At 46.5% G+C, this 18,561-nt stretch overlaps 1 protein-coding gene across 2 annotated transcripts in view; it reads left to right on the top strand.

Moving 5' to 3' along the window:
* Positions 1 to 18,561, top strand: part of Afg3l2 (AFG3 like matrix AAA peptidase subunit 2) — an 89,312-nt gene that overhangs the window by 6,822 nt on the left and 63,929 nt on the right. For both annotated transcript variants that reach the window (XM_037427411.2, XM_037427410.2), the window contains exon 2: positions 15,424 to 15,610. In XM_037427411.2, coding sequence (XP_037283308.1) covers positions 15,424 to 15,610 — 187 coding nt within the window. The remainder of the gene's footprint in view (positions 1 to 15,423; positions 15,611 to 18,561) is intronic.

Genomic DNA, 18,561 nt, shown 5'->3' with positions numbered 1-18,561 from the left:
GGACAAGTCGTGGCCTCCCATGGCGTTCCCTGTAACCACCGAGCGCACCACTTTCAAATTAGCCAATGGTTGGTACATAAGCTTTCTAGGAATGGTTTTTGAGCGTCTTACGTCATTTGTTGAGAGAAGAGAAAGCAAGTTTTAGCTGACTTTTATATTTTTTGTGAATTGCAGGCTGCGTGCTGCTCTGTAGTATTTAAAGGTGAACATCTTCGACAGATATCTGTCTGGCTGGGTGAACTTTCATAATAATAACATAAACTCTTCAGCCAAATTGTAGTTTAAAGATAAAAGTTAAGGACTGTGAATTGACCCGAGGTATCGGGACCGATTCGGTCCCTTCTTCAGGGGTGACTGCTTGACTGGCTCTGAATCTCGAGATTTTTCTTGGAGGTGTCGCCCTCTCCATCATCCTTCTTTCCACCGTTGTTGTTGCTGGGGTGTTTTCTCAACTTGTTCTGTAGACCATGCATGATACACTGGGTAAGGTTCCAGTTGAGCGGTTAACATTTCTAGGCCTTGTTTGGATGTGCCAGGACTCTAATAACTGTCTCTTTGTGTGGCTACCCTTCGTGTCGATGACCCGGGCGTCGTCGAAATCGATGCGGTGGTCCATCTTTTCGCTGTGTTCAGTGAGAGCGTTTCGTGCGGCGTTGAGTTTACGCACATCGTTTCGATGTTGTCGTATCTTTTCGGGGAAGTTATTTGTCTCACTGATGTAGGTGGCGGGACAGTCTGTGCATGGAATTTCGTTGACCAGTCCGGGGAACCTTCTTTTGGCAGTCAGTCTTTTGGTCGCGGCAAGAATTGCCCATTTGTTGAGACGGGTTTGTGCACCACCTGAATGCCCTCTTTCCCCCAGCACCCTGGACAGTTGCTTGCTGATTCCTGGCGCATATGAGACAGAGATGCAGTACGAATGTTTCGGATAGGCCTCATTGTTGAGGTCATCCTTTGCAGAAGGCAGGTGGGGGGCAGTTTGGCATTCGCCAAGTTGCTTGCGTACTCGACAAATAAAGTCTGGATATCCATTGTCCAGAAGGTCTGCGATGACCGCTTCTTTTTCTTTTTTTTGCATTTTTTTGGAGCTGTAGATGACCCCTGTGTGATTCAGGAGTGCCTTGACCACTGATGTCTTGTGTGTGGTCGGCTGGTTAGAGGTTAACTTCAGATACCGTCCCATGTGCATAGGCTTTTGGTACACGGAGAAGCTTAAACGTCCACCCCTACCCCCCACTTTTTGCATATTCACTATCACATTTGGGAAAGGAAAAACGTTCTTTTCACGTTCCATGGTGAATTGAATCGTGGGCCAATAATTTAAGTGTGCCAGGAAACTCTTGATTTTAGAATCCTTGATCACGTAAAAAACGTCATCCACAAATCTAAAAAAAAATCAGTATATCCACGGAGTCAATATGATGAGTGGGGCATAGCGTCCGTCCGCCCGTCTGTGCTTCCGTCCATCCATTCGTTCTTGCTTCCCTCCGTCTGCGCGACTATCCATGCGTTCATCCATCTGTCTGTGCATTCGCACGTCCGCCCATCTGTCCGTCCCTCTTCTAGTCTGTCCATTTGTTCGTGCATCTATCTAGTGAACACTCCAAGTACTGCCAGCTCGCATCTCCTGTGGGACATACCCGCTCCGCGCGTCCATCCATTCGTCCGTCCGTCTGCTAGTCTGTCTGTCTGTCCGTCAGTTACGTTCCGTTTTGGTTCTTTCCACTCGCTACTCGCTTGTTGCGCAACATTTGCTGCTGCCGCCAAGGAAGCCGAAGACGAGAACTTTTCATCTGCTGGCACCTTGAGGAAACCACCGCTCCGACATCATCTGGATATAGAGACGTTTATTCGTTTCTTTCTTTTCTTCTCACTGTCCCTGCATCCCTGGTTTTATCCCCTGTCTCCCCATTCAACCACTCTTACAGTCCAATTGTAACGCACCACTCTTACAGTCCAATCGGAACGCACGGATGTGTCTCTCCTCGCCACAACCTCGAAGACCCACCGCCTCTTGCCCACTCATCGGTTCTCCGCCGTCGCTCAGGTTTCTTTCACACCGGTTCCCGGAATGATCGACGACGGGCGTTGCCGGGTCGTGGAAAAGCGCCTCCGAGTAAGTTCCCGCGATGCCGGGCTGACAGGCCATTAATACAATTGGCCCGCGCACAAATGCCGTCGCCTCCGCTGATTCTGGTTGTCCGGCGGACGCGCACGTGTACCTTCCGTCCTTGCAGCCTGGCCCGGCCACCTGCAGCCTGGCTTGGTCTCCTGTAAGGCGCCATAATTGAACCCCTTGGGGCACGGGAGTTGTCGCGTCCTTTGTGGCCAGCAGACAGTCATCGTCCCGCATTCCGGTGGCCCTGCTTCCTTGTTGGCGAGGGGTCGCCGGCCGCGGGGTGGGTAACATAAGGTATTCGGGGAACGTACGAAGTTTGAGCCTAGCACCGTCCATGCCTCTGTCCGTGCGTCCATCTAGTGAACACTCCAAGTACCGCCATCTCCCATCTCGCATCCTGGTGGCTACGTACGACAACAACGAAGGATGGACAGACCCACGCCCTAAGGAGCTTCTCCTAAAATATTTTTGGTGGCTCAGCAAACATGCCCAAAGCCTGTGTCTCGATGTGCTCCATCATCAAGTTTGCCACTGTGGCTAAGATGATGGCTCCCAGAGCAGTTCCACTTGTTTTCTGGTAGAAATCACCTCCGACATAAACATATGTCGCGTTGTGACAGAATTCCACCAAACGGCACAGTTCTACCGTGCTGAGGTTCGTCCTCTCGCTGAGGTTCTCATCCCTCTCCAGGGTGGTCCAAGCAACTGAGACCGCAAGGGGTATGAGCACACTTGTGAACAGAGAAACCACATCGAAAGGCACGAGGCTTTTGACACTACAGATTGTCAGCTCCGACATACGCTGAAAAAAATGGGTGGAGTTTCTTACATGGGTGGCTGTCTTCCCTACTAGTGGTGACAAGGTCCTGTGTAATGTTCAGATAGCATGCGAAGTGGCGATGTTTGGAAGTCAACTATCGGGCATAGCGGTGTTCCTGGTTTTTGGATCTTAGGAAGGCCGTAGAATCCCGGCGCCAAACCGTTTCTGCATGTGAGGCACAAGTAAAGCATTCTTGATTAAGGGTGTTTTTTGAAAATTTCAGCCTATAGCTTGTTTAGCTCCCGTTGATTTCTGGGCATCATAATTAAACGGGAGCTAAACCGTGAAGAACAATCGCGAGCTTCAGAGCCAGCCTAGCAGTCACCCCTGAAGAAGGAACTGAATTGGTCCCGAAACGCCGGGTCAGTTCACAGTCCTTAACTGTTATCTGTGGACTATAACTTGGCAATAATGTTCGGCTCACGTGTTCTTGAGAGCCTCTACTACTGATCGGCAGCGTTTTCTGACCATGCTCAAAAAGTGTTGCAGGGCCCCTTTAAGTAGACTACTAGGCAATCATTTCTCTTTTGCTCATCGAGAGAGGTTAAAGAAGAAATTAGTTTTCTTGTATAGATAAATTGTCCTTTCAAAATGCCAAATTACTTTTCTTGTTACGAGAAGAATCTTGAGAAACAACAAAATGCAGAAAAAGAAAATGCAGGGGGTGTTGCTGTTTGAGCTTCCTTCACATTATAGATTTGGATGGTGTCTACTAAAGCCTACACAACTCTATCTGTGAAAATTGATTGCATCAAGCGATAGTGGTTGAACCATCCCCCCTTTCCTTTTTTCCTGGCTATGCCCTCAATGTGGTTCCTATTCAAAATTTTTGTTAAAGGTACACTGCTATTTTTGAGGTAATGCTTTTCTGGCCCTGCCTAATTACTATGCCATTAACGTTTGACCTTAATCAATTTAAGTACATTGAAATGAACCACTCCCCCCATGCCTCCCCCCATGAATAAAGGTTTAAGAATCAGCTTGCATGTATTTGATGTAAAAAAAAAAGTCACAGTTTCGTCAAAAGCGCGAAGCAATGAATGCGATAGCAACAAATTAAAATGTTTTACGAAGCAAGGTTAACGTTTTTAGGAGCATTATTAATTGTAGTAAACATGCGGTTGTTATGTAACCAAGTTTCTTGTGGCGCTGCCATAGTAGATCACCACAAGGCTCCTGCATAGTGATGTCATTGATATACGAAGTGAGACTGGTAGTCACCTCATTTAGATAGGATATCACGTAACTCTACAAAACGCTGGTGTAAGAGAACACGGCCGGTCCAGATACATTTTTGGCACCGTTTTTTCATGTTGACAGCGCAGCCCAAAGAAGCTGCCGCCTGCTTGGGGGGCACAAGTCGCACGCTGATCATAGCAAGGCAACCATAACCCCCCCCCCCCGTGCGCTCACGAGATAAGCGCGCGTGCAGACGACCCCGACCTGAAAGGCGATGTTCGCTCCGCAGAAAGAAGGGGCTACATATGCAAGACAACGATGGCAAAAGCCAGCAGAAACTGTCCATATAATTGATATCGCAATAAAATGATTCTTTCGCTACAATATTTAGTAACTTTAGACATTTATGTCGTGGCATGCATTATGCTTTTTGCTATTTAAAAAAAAAGTGCGTGTGGCTTGGAGTGACAGTACATTATCACATAATATTTATGACCAGCATAGATCAGAGAACAACATTACGTAGTCAAATATATCATTCCACATTGCTGAAGGATGACAATTGATGGTAAATATTGGCAGTTGCCAGCTGGAAAATTTATGTATTGACTGTAACTAGTTTTAATTTTTTCATGGCATACTTTGAAAGGTATACAAATGTTCAACATGCAGAACTGCGCTTTTTCTTGGGGTTCACGAAACTTGTAGTTTCAGAAAAGCATTAGATTCAAGCAGTTATTCAGAATGGTGCTCTTTGAGCACCATCATAGTCTTGACAGAGAAGGTCTCAAAAACTTCTCTTACCTTGAACAAGGGCCAGTTCTTCAGCACCAACCAGGGAAGATATAGGATATGATACTGCAAGATATTTCGACTGAAATGTCTAACAGCTAATGCTTACTGCTTGAAAGGCAGTCCTCATAAACCAGAGAAACTGTTTCACTGCATAGCATAGGTGTTGAAAATACAGCATTCAAAATACAGCATTTTTTGTTGTATACCCATAAAAATAGGTGTGTATTGAATGATCTTGGATGGGTTACCGATGAAATGTCTCCTCTAAATTTCTTTTGACCTTTAATTTTTTATAGATATATGTTTTGTATATTATTTCATATGATTACAAAAATTTCAGTTTCATGAACCCTTGTTACCTACTTAATTGTTTTTTCCCCCTTGAAACCTTCATAGTGGGAAATGCAAGCACGCTCTGTAGGAGCTATAATGGCACATCACAATAGTAAACTGTAATCTGCAACAACAAAATATTTTTTCATAGACTCCTCAAAATGGTAATTTTTTTTCATGATAATGAAAAGATTAAAGCACCATCTGCAGAGTGTTGTACCACACTTTTTAAAGGGGTCATGACATGGTCACCCAACAATTGATCGTTTTCTTCAAAAAAACAAAGGTATAGGGTCAAATATGCTTGCACACATCTGAAAACTGGACTGTAACAGATTATTTCAGTCCAAAATAAGCTGTAGAAGTCATCGACTGCAAACTATGCCCACCGCAGGCGACCGCCATTTTGTCATGGCATGCATGACGTCACAAGCCGAAGGGGCAGTGTCGTCTGCTACCTAACAGCAGCTTCCGCACGCGGTCAGTGTTGCTAGTGTTGCTTGCCGCGTAGTCCGCACGTGTCAGTGGGTTGCAAGTGTTGCGGTGTTACCGGTACCATTATTATATGCGGCGACGACGTCGTGTACGTTGCACATTTTGACTTCAACTCTACCGTCACCAGCTCAAGTGACAAAGAAGGCGTCGAAGACGGTGTGAACGAAGATGCCATCGACCTCGCTGTTGTGGCAGACGTTGCAGACGGCTTTCTGCACTGATCATTAGCTTTATTTCAAGCGTGTCAGTTTCAAAAGTAAGCTTGGGATACGGTGATTCGTCGATGTATTCGCGAGTAAGTGTTACTTAGCACCGTGGAATTGGCAATGCATGCAGATTTTTATTGACTAGCATATGTGCATGCACAACTTTCAGTTCTAAACATAATAAATAAGTCGTCGTAGCAATGCTGCGCGTTGGGACCGTTGTTCTTCCATTGGTTTTTGCGTGCGGCATATGTAAACATAAGCCGAAGCGAACGGCATGTCAGTGCGGTGCTATAAGGTTGCTCACGATATACATTTCGACAGAATCTTTGCTTGAACTCTGTAGATTGCATTAGGTTCCGGTAAAAAATAGCAATTGTGAAGCTCAACCAAGTCACTGCCTCAAAGATTTTCAATAAATATTTATCCATAGTGAGAAACGGCATACGCATTGCACATTCAGAGGCCACTTTTCGACCTCTGAAATTTCTTGCTGCAAGTATCAGTGCTACATGGGTGATGGGGTGGCATTGTTTCAACCCCTGGAAGTCATTTAGTTCCAGTGGCAAGTTGAACAATGCAGCAAAACTTCGATTGCAAGCGCAGCTGACCACGGAACACAATCGTCCTCCGGAATGCAGACCGTGCGGCAGCTCGCCCAGCAAGCCGTTTGTGACGTCACCTCTAGCGAGCACGCCAGTGTTGCCCGACTCTCAAGCTGCTTGCTCGTTTATACTTAATACTCGATTATAAATTAATGGCTCGACCAAATTCGCTCAAATTTTGCAAGCTTGTGTGTGAACGTACAAGAATCAAGCCACACGACACAGATTATGGTTGAAAATTGGGTGTCATGACCCTTAAGAGGCTTTAATAATAACCTTGATAGAAGCAATTAAGTAAATTAAATGTTTGACAATCTGCACAAGGAAGCATGCTCCGTCGCAGTAGAGGCTCTGCCCCGATACACACAAGTGACAATTCTGACCCCTTCTTCCATGTTTCCAGGGCCCCTAAACCACGTATATATATTTTTAACATTTAATGTTAAAGTGCGTATCAAGTTCTGAGTGCAGTCACGGTCAGGATTGCTGAACAAATCAGTACTGCGTATCGTCGGCCTGCCAGGAATAAAAAAAGTAAAAAAAAAAAAACAATCCTTTGCTTCTCTGCGGGCCTTTTGATATTGCCACAGTTGGTTGCGATGTCACCTGTAGAATCTGATCATGTCAGCAGCAGAAAGAACCTGTTTGTCTGCCCGCAGCTACGCATGCTCTCTAGTTATCCTCCTTTTGTGGTGAGGAGCACTTGGCCAGGAGGAGAGATGAGCCAAAGAATGAAGTGTACCCTGGAAAAGATCAAAACAAGTGATGGCCACGTTTAAATCACCGAGCACGTGTAACTCTGATATTGCGGCACCATTTCGAAAAATTTCGCGGTTACGCGTTCGTTGTGACTCGTGTACACATGTGACATACAACGAAATTTCGACCTCTGGGTGGTTCAGGGGGCCCCTTAAAGGGACCCTGCAACACTTTTCTAAGTAAGCATGTGATGGCTTCATTAAAAGAGGTTATTGCCTCTCGAATTGAGTGTTGCAAAAGTTTTTAGAATCTGTCATGTATGAATGGAGTTACAAGGACGTGCCGTACGCTTTAAGCAGTTTTTCTCTCTCTATTCGCACCAGCGAGCATGCTTAAAGCTGCACCAGGAGAGGGATGACAAGGGGGCGAGAAGATGCATTCCTTCATGAGCGTGCATCGTAACCTTTAGCACTTTTCTTTTTTTTTTCTCCGAAAGCGCGTCACTGTGTGCGTCGGCACTTGCCGCCATTCCACGGTGGCCACGGTAACTATGCAGCTCACAATGCTCAAATCAGGCAACAACCATGAACTGAGTTTTTGCCGCGACATTGGACTCTAGGTGGCAGCACCATCCATGTGTTAGTGCGGACACGCGGTCAGTGGCATGTATGTAAACGTATGCAGCGGTGTCTTGCTGTAGGCTGTTTTAGTTGAATTGTCAGGGAATAAAGTGCCTTAATTACAGCGTAATGGTGAGATATGTGCCTTACATTCCTACATTAATGCACGAAGGCGGTCTAACTTTGCTGCTACGAAGAAGGAGCGCAATCTGCCAATCAATAGAATGCTGTTTTTCAGTCACAGTCATGTTTTACTGTGCTCGATTTTTCGCTTTATATGTATACGTATTTAACTTGTGTTCTGTCTATACCAGATAAGTAGGCTTAAGTATTTATTTCTGTTCTGGTGGCCTCTAAAAAAGAAAGACTGTATTTCTGCGTAACTTTTTCATTCTGCTCACCAAGAACTGGTTCAAGCATGAAAGGTACAAGAGACCATAAATAAATAAAAGCACATGTTGTAACATAAAAGTATATTGTCGCGCGTGAACAAGAGGGACTTCAGGTAAAGAATACCGCGTAGTCACAGAGGCGCAGGTCAGGGACACCACAACCAAAAAAACAAAAGCCTCGGCGAGAGCGCGCTAGCCCAACAACTTCTTCCTCGTTTCTTCTCCTCGATGCGGGCTCGTGCTCGCCGCAGTTCATGGCCAGGTGGCATTATTCCCCCACTGAAAAAAAAAGCATCGCCCCGATGCTCGCGCGAATGGTAGTGGATAAGCGGAAGTAAAGCAGACATGCACACTGTGGGCACACTTAAGAAAAAAAAAACAACAACAAAAGAACAAGGCTGAGGTACGGTCCCACTAACGTACGAAGTACGGCTTGAGCCGTACAACGTGAACAATCTCTGGGTAGTGCTTTCGACGCTGGGGTGACATGGTTCCATATGGAACCACCTCATAATTCACGTCACTGATGCGACGCACTACTTTGTAGGGTCCAAAGTAGCGACTCAGGAGCTTTTCGGACAACCCTTGGCGGCGAACCGGAGTCCATACCCAAACTAGATCTCCTGGGTGGTATTCGACCTGTCGATGGCGAAGATTGTAGCGGCGTGCATCTGCAGTTTGTTGTTGCGTAATATGCAGGCGTGCCAACTGTCGAGCTTCTTCGGCAAACTGAGCAAGCTGCTCAGCGTCAGGTGTGAGCGACCCGTCGTAATCGTGTGGCAACATAGCGTCCAACATGGTCTGGACCTCACGCCCATAGACGAGACGGAACGGTGTGAATCGTGTCGTTTCTTGGATGGCAGTGTTGTAGGCGAATGTTACGTATGGAAGGACCTGATCCCACGTCTTGTGTTGAACGTCTACATACATGGACAACATATCGGCGATGGTCTTGTTAAGTCGTTCCGTCAGGCCGTTAGTCTGCGGATGATACGCCGTCGTCTTGCGATGGCTCGTGAAGCTTAGCTTGAATACATCGTCAATGAGCTGAGCCGTGAAAGCTGTTCCGCGATCAGTGATGACGCAAGACGGGGCGCCATGGCGAAGAACGATCTGTTCGACGAAAAACTGGGCAACATCGGAAGCTGTAGCTCGTTGCAGGGCTCTTGTCTCGGCGTATCTCGTTAGATAATCTGTCGCTACAACTATCCATTTGTTACCGGCAGATGACAGAGGAAACGGCCCCAGTAAATCCATGCCTATTTGATCGAACGGCGACCTTGGTGGTGTGATTGGTTGCAGCAGGCCTGCAGGCTTCAGTGGCGGAGATTTGCGGCGTTGACATTCACGGCAGCTTTTCACATATCTCTTGACGTACATAGCAAGTCTCGGCCAGTAGTACGCCTGTTGAACTCTGGCGAGAGTTCGTGAAGAACCTAGATGCCCGGATGTGGGTTCGTCGTGGCAGGCCAGAAGAATGTCGTCTCGCATGTCAGATGGGACCACTAGCAAGTAGGCTTTTCCATTGCCGTTCGAGTTTGATTTATACAAGACACCGTTCCGCAGGCAGAACGAAGAGAGATTGCGAGAGATGTGCCGAGGTACGGGTGTGTTGCGTCCTTCTAGTTGGTCAATGATTGCGCGAATCTCGACGTCATCGTGTTGTCGTGCGATCAAGTCTGTTGCAGTGAGGACTCCGAGAAAGCCGCAGTCATCGTCATTGTCGGGATCACAAACTCCGGTAGGTGCACGTGACAAGGAATCAGCATCTTCGTGCTTGCGGCCTGATTTATAGACAATGGTAAGGTCAAACTCTTGCAAACGAAGGCTCCATCGTGCCAGACGCCCAGACGGGTCTCGTAAATTGGCTAACCAGCACAATGAGTGATGATCAGTAACTACTTTAAAGTGACGACCGTAGAGGTAAGGCCTGAATTTCATAGTGGCCCACACTACTGCTAGGCACTCTTTCTCCGAGGTGGAATAGTTCATCTCGGCGCGAGACAGGGTACGGCTGGCGTAAGCTATCACGCGCTCGGTGCCTTCTTGATGTTGGACAAGCACGGCGCCGAGACCTACATTGCTCGCGTCGGTATGAACTTCCGTGGCAGCATCCTCGTCGAAGTGAGCAAGAACTGGTGGTGCCTGCATACGCTCACGTAGATCGATAAAAGCCGCGTTCTGTTCTTCATTCCAAACGAATGGTACGTCGTCACGTGTGAGACGAGTCAGAGGCTCGGCAATTCTAGAAAAATTGGCGATGAAGCGACGATAGTAGGCGCACAGACCGAGGAAGCGGCGTACTGCTTTCTTGTCACGGGGAACGGGAAAGGAGGCTACGGCGGTTGTCTTGTCGGGGTCAGGTCGAACACCGTCTGCGCTCACAACATGCCCCAGAAATTTAAGTTCTTTATAGCCAAAGTGGCATTTTTCTGGCTTCAGCGTGAGGTTCGCAGAGTGGAGTGCTTCCAGAACAGCCTGCAGACGTTTCAAGTGTTCCTCGAAAGTGACCGAAAATACGACGACATCATCGAGATAAACTAAGCAGGTGTTCCACTTCAGACCGGTAAGAACAGTGTCCATCATTCTTTGGAATGTCGCTGGTGCAGAACACAGGCCGAAGGGAAGCACCTTGAATTCATACAGGCCGTCCGGTGTAACAAAAGCAGTTTTTTCTCGGTCTCTTTCATCAACCTCAATCTGCCAGTATCCGCTTTTCAAGTCTATGGATGAAAAATACCTTGCTCGCCGTAGTCTGTCTAGTGAATCATCGATGCGTGGCAGAGGATACACGTCTTTTTTTGTCACGTCGTTCAGCTTTCTGTAGTCCACGCAGAAACGCAACGTTCCGTCCTTTTTCTTTACAAGAACGACTGGCGATGACCATGGACTATTGGACGGCTGTATAACATCATCCTGAAGCATCTCTTCGACTTGAGCATTGATCGCGTCACGTTCTTTGGCAGAAACTCGGTAGGGTTGTTGCTTTATGGGCGAGACATCGGTGTGTATAATAATCCGGTGTTTCATAAGGGGCGTTTGGCGCACCTTTGAGGATGAAGCGAAACACTCTTGAAATTCAAGCAACAGCTCCTGCAGCGCTGTGCGCTCTTTCTGCGTGAGGCTCGAATTGATGTCCACCTTTTCAAGAGCCTTAGAAACGCCGGTCGATGTCGATTGTAGCCCACTATTTATTGATGCGGCAGAAAAACATTCAGCAACGTCTTCGATGGGGTAGGCGAAAGCGATAGCGGTGCGTCGAAACAGGTGCCGCTGCTCATTACTAAAATTTGTCACAAGCAGCGTGGCACGTCTGTCGTGAAGCGTAATGAGGCTGCGGGCTGCGCAGACACCTATGCTAAACAAAAGTGTCAAGTTGCCTTCGGCGACTGCCTCACCGTCACGTATCTCGTCACACACGACTTCAACCAGGATGCTTGAACGTGGAGGCAACGTGATTATGTCGGCCGAAACACGAAGCGAACTGAGATGGCTGTCATCAGGCTTTTCTGCTTTGTCTGTAGAGAACGTCACTGTGCGCTGTCTGAGGTCAATGATAGCGCCGTATTCACGTAAAAAGTCGACGCCTAGGATGAGGTCTCGGGAGCATTCAGGAAGTATAAGGCAGCTGCAGAGAAATGTGCGTTTGCGAATGCCGACTCTAATCGTGCAGATACCGAGAGGGGTGACGACGTGCCCGCCGGCTGTACGGATTCGTGTCCCGTACCACGGCGTACCCACTTTCTTGAGATGCGTCGCCAGTTTTCTGCTCATGATGGAGTAGTCGGCCCCTGTGTCTAATAAAGCTGTAATATCGTGGCGGCCGTCGAGCACTACAGGTATATCTAGGGAAAGTCGGCTTTCTGATTCGGGAGCTGTCGTCGTTGAACCACTGCTGGTACGTACTCGCATGGATTGGGGCCCTTGTTCGTGTCGTTTATCAGCGGCCCCGCCCCCGAAGGTCGCTGTCGTTAGTTTTCCCGCCTAGGGCTGAGCGGCCGTGCTGGCGCCGCCCCTGGGTAGTTCGGGACACTTGACGAAGACCTTCTTGGAGATGGTGATCGTGACTGGCGCCGCGGGAGCAGTGGCATGCGCTGCTCGGACAGGTACTCCTCAATCGCTCTGGGTCTTTCGCCAAATCTTGGCCTGGGTGAGTCGACGGCGAAACCCTGAAGTCCGAGGCGACGGTACTGGCATTCGCGGTACACGTGTCCGGCTTCGCCACAGTGGTAGCACAGCGGCCGCCTGTCCGGTGTGCGCCATACGTCCGATTTCCGCGGGAGGAGCTGCCGATTCTCGAAATGCTGGACTGGTTGAACTGCTGGGAGTGGATCGCGATGTGCAGGGTGTACGAAACGGCGTGGAGGAGCGTAACGACTCGCAGCTTCGGCGTACGATGCAGGAGCGACGTAACAGCTCACAGCCTCGGCATAAGATGCACGGTGAGGCTCGATCGGTACAGGCGGGGAAGCATCGTTGGACAGCGGGACTTGCAAAGCCTGCTGTACTTCACTCCTGATGAGGCTGGAGATGGATCCCGCAGCAGGTGGAGGCGGCCCGTGAATCTTCTGCAGCTCGTCGCGTACCACCGATCTGATGAGGTCGCAGAGAGCTTCGAGATTGACGTTACTCCCCGCAACTCCAATCTGGTCCACCGGCGAGGCAACATTCATGTGGCGGTCGTACACAGCTGATCGCTGCTGCAGCATGTTTTCCATTGTCGTTGCTTCAGTTAAAAACTCTGCCACAGTATTCGGGGGACTTCGCACGAGACCAGCGAAGAGTTGCTCCTTAACTCCTCGCATTAGGTGGCGCAACTTCTTGTCTTCTCCCATACCTGGGTCAGCGCGACGGAAAAGGCTCGTCATGTCCTCCACGTACGCCATCACGCTCTCGTTCGGCATTTGGATGCGTGATTGGATGGCCCGTTCCGCTCGTTCACGGCGATGGGGGTCAGCGTAACTTGCCAGCAGCTGACGGCAAAACATCGTCCACGACGAGAAGGGTTCGCGGTTCTCGTACCAAGTACGAGCTCCGTCCTCAAGGCTGAAATATACATTCCGCAGCTTGTTGGCGTCGGTCCATTCGTTGAAAGCCGCAACGCGTTCAAAGTGAGCCAACCAGTCCACAACATCCTCCAACATGGAGCCACGGAACACCTTCGGCACTCGTGGCTTCTGCAGCGTGTAATTAGCCATCGGAATATTTTCCGTACCGCTCTGGGGTGGTGCAGTTGATGCCATCTCCGGTAGAGGTTCACGCTCGGGGGACAATCCTCGGATTCTCCGGCTGGCCCGGTGGACAGGTGTTGCGACTGCGGGTATAGGGCTCCCAGGAGGCGTTTGGATCATTGACTGGGAATACCCAGCGACTCCACCAGTTGTTGCGCGTGAACAAGAGGGACTTCAGGTAAAGAATACCGCGTAGTCACAGAGGCGCAGGTCAGGGACACCACAACCAAAAAAACAAAAGCCTCGGCGAGAGCGCGCTAGCCCAACAACTTCTTCCTCGTTTCTTCTCCTCGATGCGGGCTCGTGCTCGCCGCAGTTCATGGCCAGGTGGCAATATCATGAGAAATGGAATCGAAAAATGAATCTTGCAATCAATATGACTGAGAAATTTGGGCATATGGTTTTTTGTAAAGAAAAGAGGGAGTGATTTCTAGCTGCCTTTGGGGACTAGTGTAATGTTTGTGATTTAATATGCTGCTTTCATTTCGCTCCTGCTTTCTTGTTTTGATGCTGCATGGCACATTTGTTTCAGGTAGTGGTTTTTAAGTACCCTGTGATTCACAGGAACTTTTAGGTTGTTTCCACTGTGGCTGAATGTTTGTGCATTGTGTGTGATGCTTGTGATGTCTAGTGATGGACAATAACTTTTCCAAAAAGAAAGGTGGCCAGGGTTTTATTTAAACATTTAGCTATTTTTAAAGTGTATGTCAATGGAGCACTTTACAAAGTGATCATCACATTGCGATTTAGGCTGTTTGATACTCTGTTTGCAGTGCCCTTGTCTGGTGATAGGCATTTTAAAATGTAGGGGTTGCTTGGCTGGCTAGTTGGTGTATATTCGTAAAGATATATTGGGAGTGCAAACTAACGGGACACAAGAGAGGAGACAAACGAGTTCAGTTTATTCGACAAAAATAATATATATACTAGAGAGATTGTGCAATATATATATATATATATATATATATATATATATATATTATAGATAATGTGTACTAAAGAGATTGTGGAAGCCTTTTTTAATAAAAAAAAGAATGTTGATAGTTGTGTCAGCTCACCATCTATATCGTTAGATTGTGAAATCTCGTTTCTGGACGACACTTGATAAGGGTAGAACCTTCTCCCTTATATTTCCCTTTTTGCTTTTCTGCTATATATGATCTTGTTGAATAAACCAAGCTTTAGTCTGCACTAGTTTGTCTCCTCTCTTGTGTCCCGTCGGTTTGCGCTCCCAATATGTCATTGTGAATTTTAAAATGTGTCCACGGAAATATTTTTTGTGTGCATGTTAGTGTAGGTTCAAATTTTTTTAGTCAGGGCACTACAATAGACAGGCTGCAGGTAAATTTTTAGTGGCCCACTTCTGAATTTAGACTTTACAGTTGAGGTAGTAATATGGGTTCATAACCATATGAGAGAAATCTCACTTTTGTTGCTGGATGCGCTACACAACATGAAACATTTGCTATGTCATGTCAAGAAGCTGTGGAAATGAAAAGACCTCTCTTTGGGTGCGGATAAAGCATATGACCACTGAATATATTCATCAAAGTATCTATAACAAACACAGTGGAACACTTCAGAAATTTTTATACAGTCATAGCCACGCTGTGTGAAGTCTTCCAGTACACAGAATGGAAAGGAAGGAGGGGTGCTGTGCTGCATTAAAAAGTTACTCTGTATCATTATAATGTCTCAAAATGATTTATTTTGTAAAACTTTGTCAATTCAGGCACCAAAGGCTTTAAATAACTTTAGTACGTTGCTATTTATACAGAGCACATGAAAGAAAGAAAAACAGCTTGAAGCTGCTATATTGAATAACGCTGGTAAGACTTTAAACATTTCGGCCAAATTCAGGAAGCAGCTACTCTGTCTCAAAATTTTCCTTAAAACGCTCACAGTGGAATATTTGTGTTTCATTTTCAGATATGCACGAGGATTTTTACTTTAAATGGAGCTCCACCGACATTGCCGCCACTTTACTTCTTCCTGGAGCAGTGGCAGCTACTTTGTGAAAGACCGCCGAAAGGCTTTGAGAAGTACTTTCCAGGGCCCAAGAAAACCCAGCAAAAGGAAGCAGGCGAGCAGACCGGAGACAAGTCACCTGGAAAAGGCAAGAAACATGACTTGAGGGATGAAATGAAACAAGAGCGTTAAAAATATCAGTACCAAAAGTAAATTGTTGACTTATCCATGGGCTATAATAATGGAAAGAACATGTTTCATCATTGTCTTATTATATCCATGTCTCTGTTGCCGAACAGAAGTCATGCTAACTCGACTTCCTTTGGTCAGCAGTGAGGGACAATAATGAAATTACATGAACAAGGCATGTCGGATCTTCTTGAAATTTCTTGTTTAAGCTACTCTAACTTTCATACTAGGTCAAGTTTTTTGAGGTGGCATCCATCCTTCATTTGACATTTCTATCGTGTGCATAGGAACTAGCTTAGGCTCGTTGATGAAACATCACTTCAAGCAGGAGCACTTTATAAAATATATAAAAGTTTGTAGGAAATGAAGATGATGACATTTTGTACAATATTTCGTACACTATAGGTTCTTGTTTTCTTAAGTAAAGGGGCCTACCTTCTTGAACCCCCGACTCATGCAAGTCCACACTGATGCAAGCACTCAAGAAAAACAGAGACCATAAATAACTTTGTGTGAATAAGACTATATTACAGCGAAAGCTGTCATAAGATCACAACACGGGTCACGTGCGCACCGTGGTGGTCCGCCGCCACCGCCGGTGTCCGTAACCACTATTGCACAAAATAAAAAAAAAAAAAGCCAGTAAATAAAAAACAACAAGGATGCTATGGGATTCCTACCCAGGTACCCTGTATGCCAGCCCAGTATTCTATCACTGAGCCACGCCATGCTTGGAACATCCTTGGAAATTGGCCCTTGATTGATAGATATGTGGAGCTTAACGTCCCCAAACCGCCATATGATTATGAGAGACGCCGTAGTGGAGGACTCCGGAAATTTCGACCACCTGGGGTTCTTTAACGTGCACCCAAATCTGAGCACACGGGCCTACAACATTTCCGCCTCCATCGGAAATGCAACCTCCGCAGCTGGGATTCGATAAAATTGGCCCTTGGCAGGCTTGATGTCGGGAAAGGAATCGCATTAATATCAGTAATAAAACGTTATAAAATAGCAAAGGAATATTTATTATTATTAATATTATTTGGCTTGTCTACATAAAAAAAAACACGAAGACACGAAGGAAATAGGGAGGGAACAGGCTGACAAGTGCCACCTATAGGGGCACAACGCGTGCCTGCTCCTTCAGAAAGGGGAGACATTATCTGACAACCAGGTGTCAGATAATGCAAATTGCACATCGAGTGGGTCGTCCAATGCTCCAATTCTTTACAAAAGCTTGATCTTGTTCACCTATTAACTGTGGCGCATACCCGCTGGGGGGGGGGGGGGATTGTGGGGATTACAAAAGCTTCTGGCATAATTCTTCATCGTCGGCAGCCACAGCGCACAAAAATTGCACAAAGTTCCTTGCAAGTGTACAGCATGTACCGTGTACGTTTCGCTAAAGAATGATGAAAGATGGCATAGTGAATGCCTGCCTACTACACAATGATTAATGGTGTAGTGGGTACCCTGCAGGTGTGCTTGCAGTAGCTACCCAAAGAGTGTTAAAAAAAGGCTCTTGAAGGCTGCTCTTCTAGCGTTCCCTATGACAGTGCTGCGCATTCAGTGCAGGCCGGGTGGTATTTATTATTTTGTGGCTGTTTCAAGTCCCTGATATGGAATTATTTCATAAAATGAAATATGCAACTTTTAAAATGTTAATCCGACTGTGAAAATGCCAATTCGGTTAATGTAGAGAACAGTAAAATGCACGGAAACTAGGTGTTTCGATCGGGGCATCTATTTTTCGTTGACCATTTCTGTCAAGTAGAGAAGGCTGCAGCGAACTGCTTACACTTGCTCATAAACTAGCTGCTCACAAATCACACTGTCCTGAATGGCACACCCTAAGCAAACTTTGGGTTTGCCATTCAGGACAGTGCAGTTTCTTTGGTGTTGATATTCTATAATCACTGGGAGGTGTTTACACGACATGAAAAGGACGTGTGTTCTCTTCTCACAGCCGCTTGGTTCCTCTTCTCAAAGCCGCTTAGTCCAGTAACTGATGGACATGTTGCTTTCTCCATTAAAACTGTTTTATTGTGGTGCTATTTTGTGCATGTGGGTGCATAGTACATTTTATTCCTGTTGCAGGCTTTTATGTTGATTAATGAATAAATCTTTGTTTCCTGCTAAGGGTTGGTTCAGGAATTGAAACTATATTTCATTTAATTAAAGGTTACGCTGTAATTCTGAAGCTCATATTCATCATATACATAGTGTCTGATCAGTGGCACTATTCTAAGCTAAATGAATGAATGAATAAAGTACTTGCTATAATCTTGCAGTGTTCAAGTGCTGGTCACAAGGCTGCAGTAGTAGTTCCTGTCCCGGTGGGAACAGTCTGATGGCATCTGAATATAAATTTCTTATATGGTTAATCTTGGGTGTATTTTGAAGTACACCATGTGATCAGAACTTATCCACAGCTCTCAGCTGTTAAAAGAAGGGTTGCATACAAACAGCAGAAGTGTCTGTTTTTTAGTGTCTTAAAGAGCCCCTCACCAGCCCTCATTTCAAATTTTGGTTATTCACTGGAAGTATTAAGGTGCTATTTAGGGAATGGTTTTGATGAAAGACTTTCAGATTTTAGGGATGTTTTGATGAAAGACATTCATATTAGTTCATTAAGGAAAGAGTTAGGCTGAAATTGAACTGTCCTTTCACCATGCCTCCAGGATACAAACTTCATTGTCATAACAAATGCTGTGTAACTTTATCTCAACTAGCATATGTCCCTTTATTTCAACTGGTGTCCGCAGGTAGCTGTTCTTCCTTGCGTTACCCCATGTATCAGAGCCGAGCGACAGTGTGCTAATCACATGACAAGCCCCCCCCCCCCCTCTGCCTCCCCTTTTAATTTTGCTTTGCAGTGCATTTACAGTGGTGGAATTGTGAATTCCC

Source organism: Rhipicephalus microplus, chromosome X (assembly GCF_043290135.1).
Source record: "Rhipicephalus microplus isolate Deutch F79 chromosome X, USDA_Rmic, whole genome shotgun sequence".
In the NCBI taxonomy this organism is placed as follows: domain Eukaryota; kingdom Metazoa; phylum Arthropoda; class Arachnida; order Ixodida; family Ixodidae; genus Rhipicephalus; species Rhipicephalus microplus.
The sequence above is the reverse complement of the archived record's forward strand: the minus strand, read 5'-3'. Positions and strand labels throughout refer to the sequence as shown.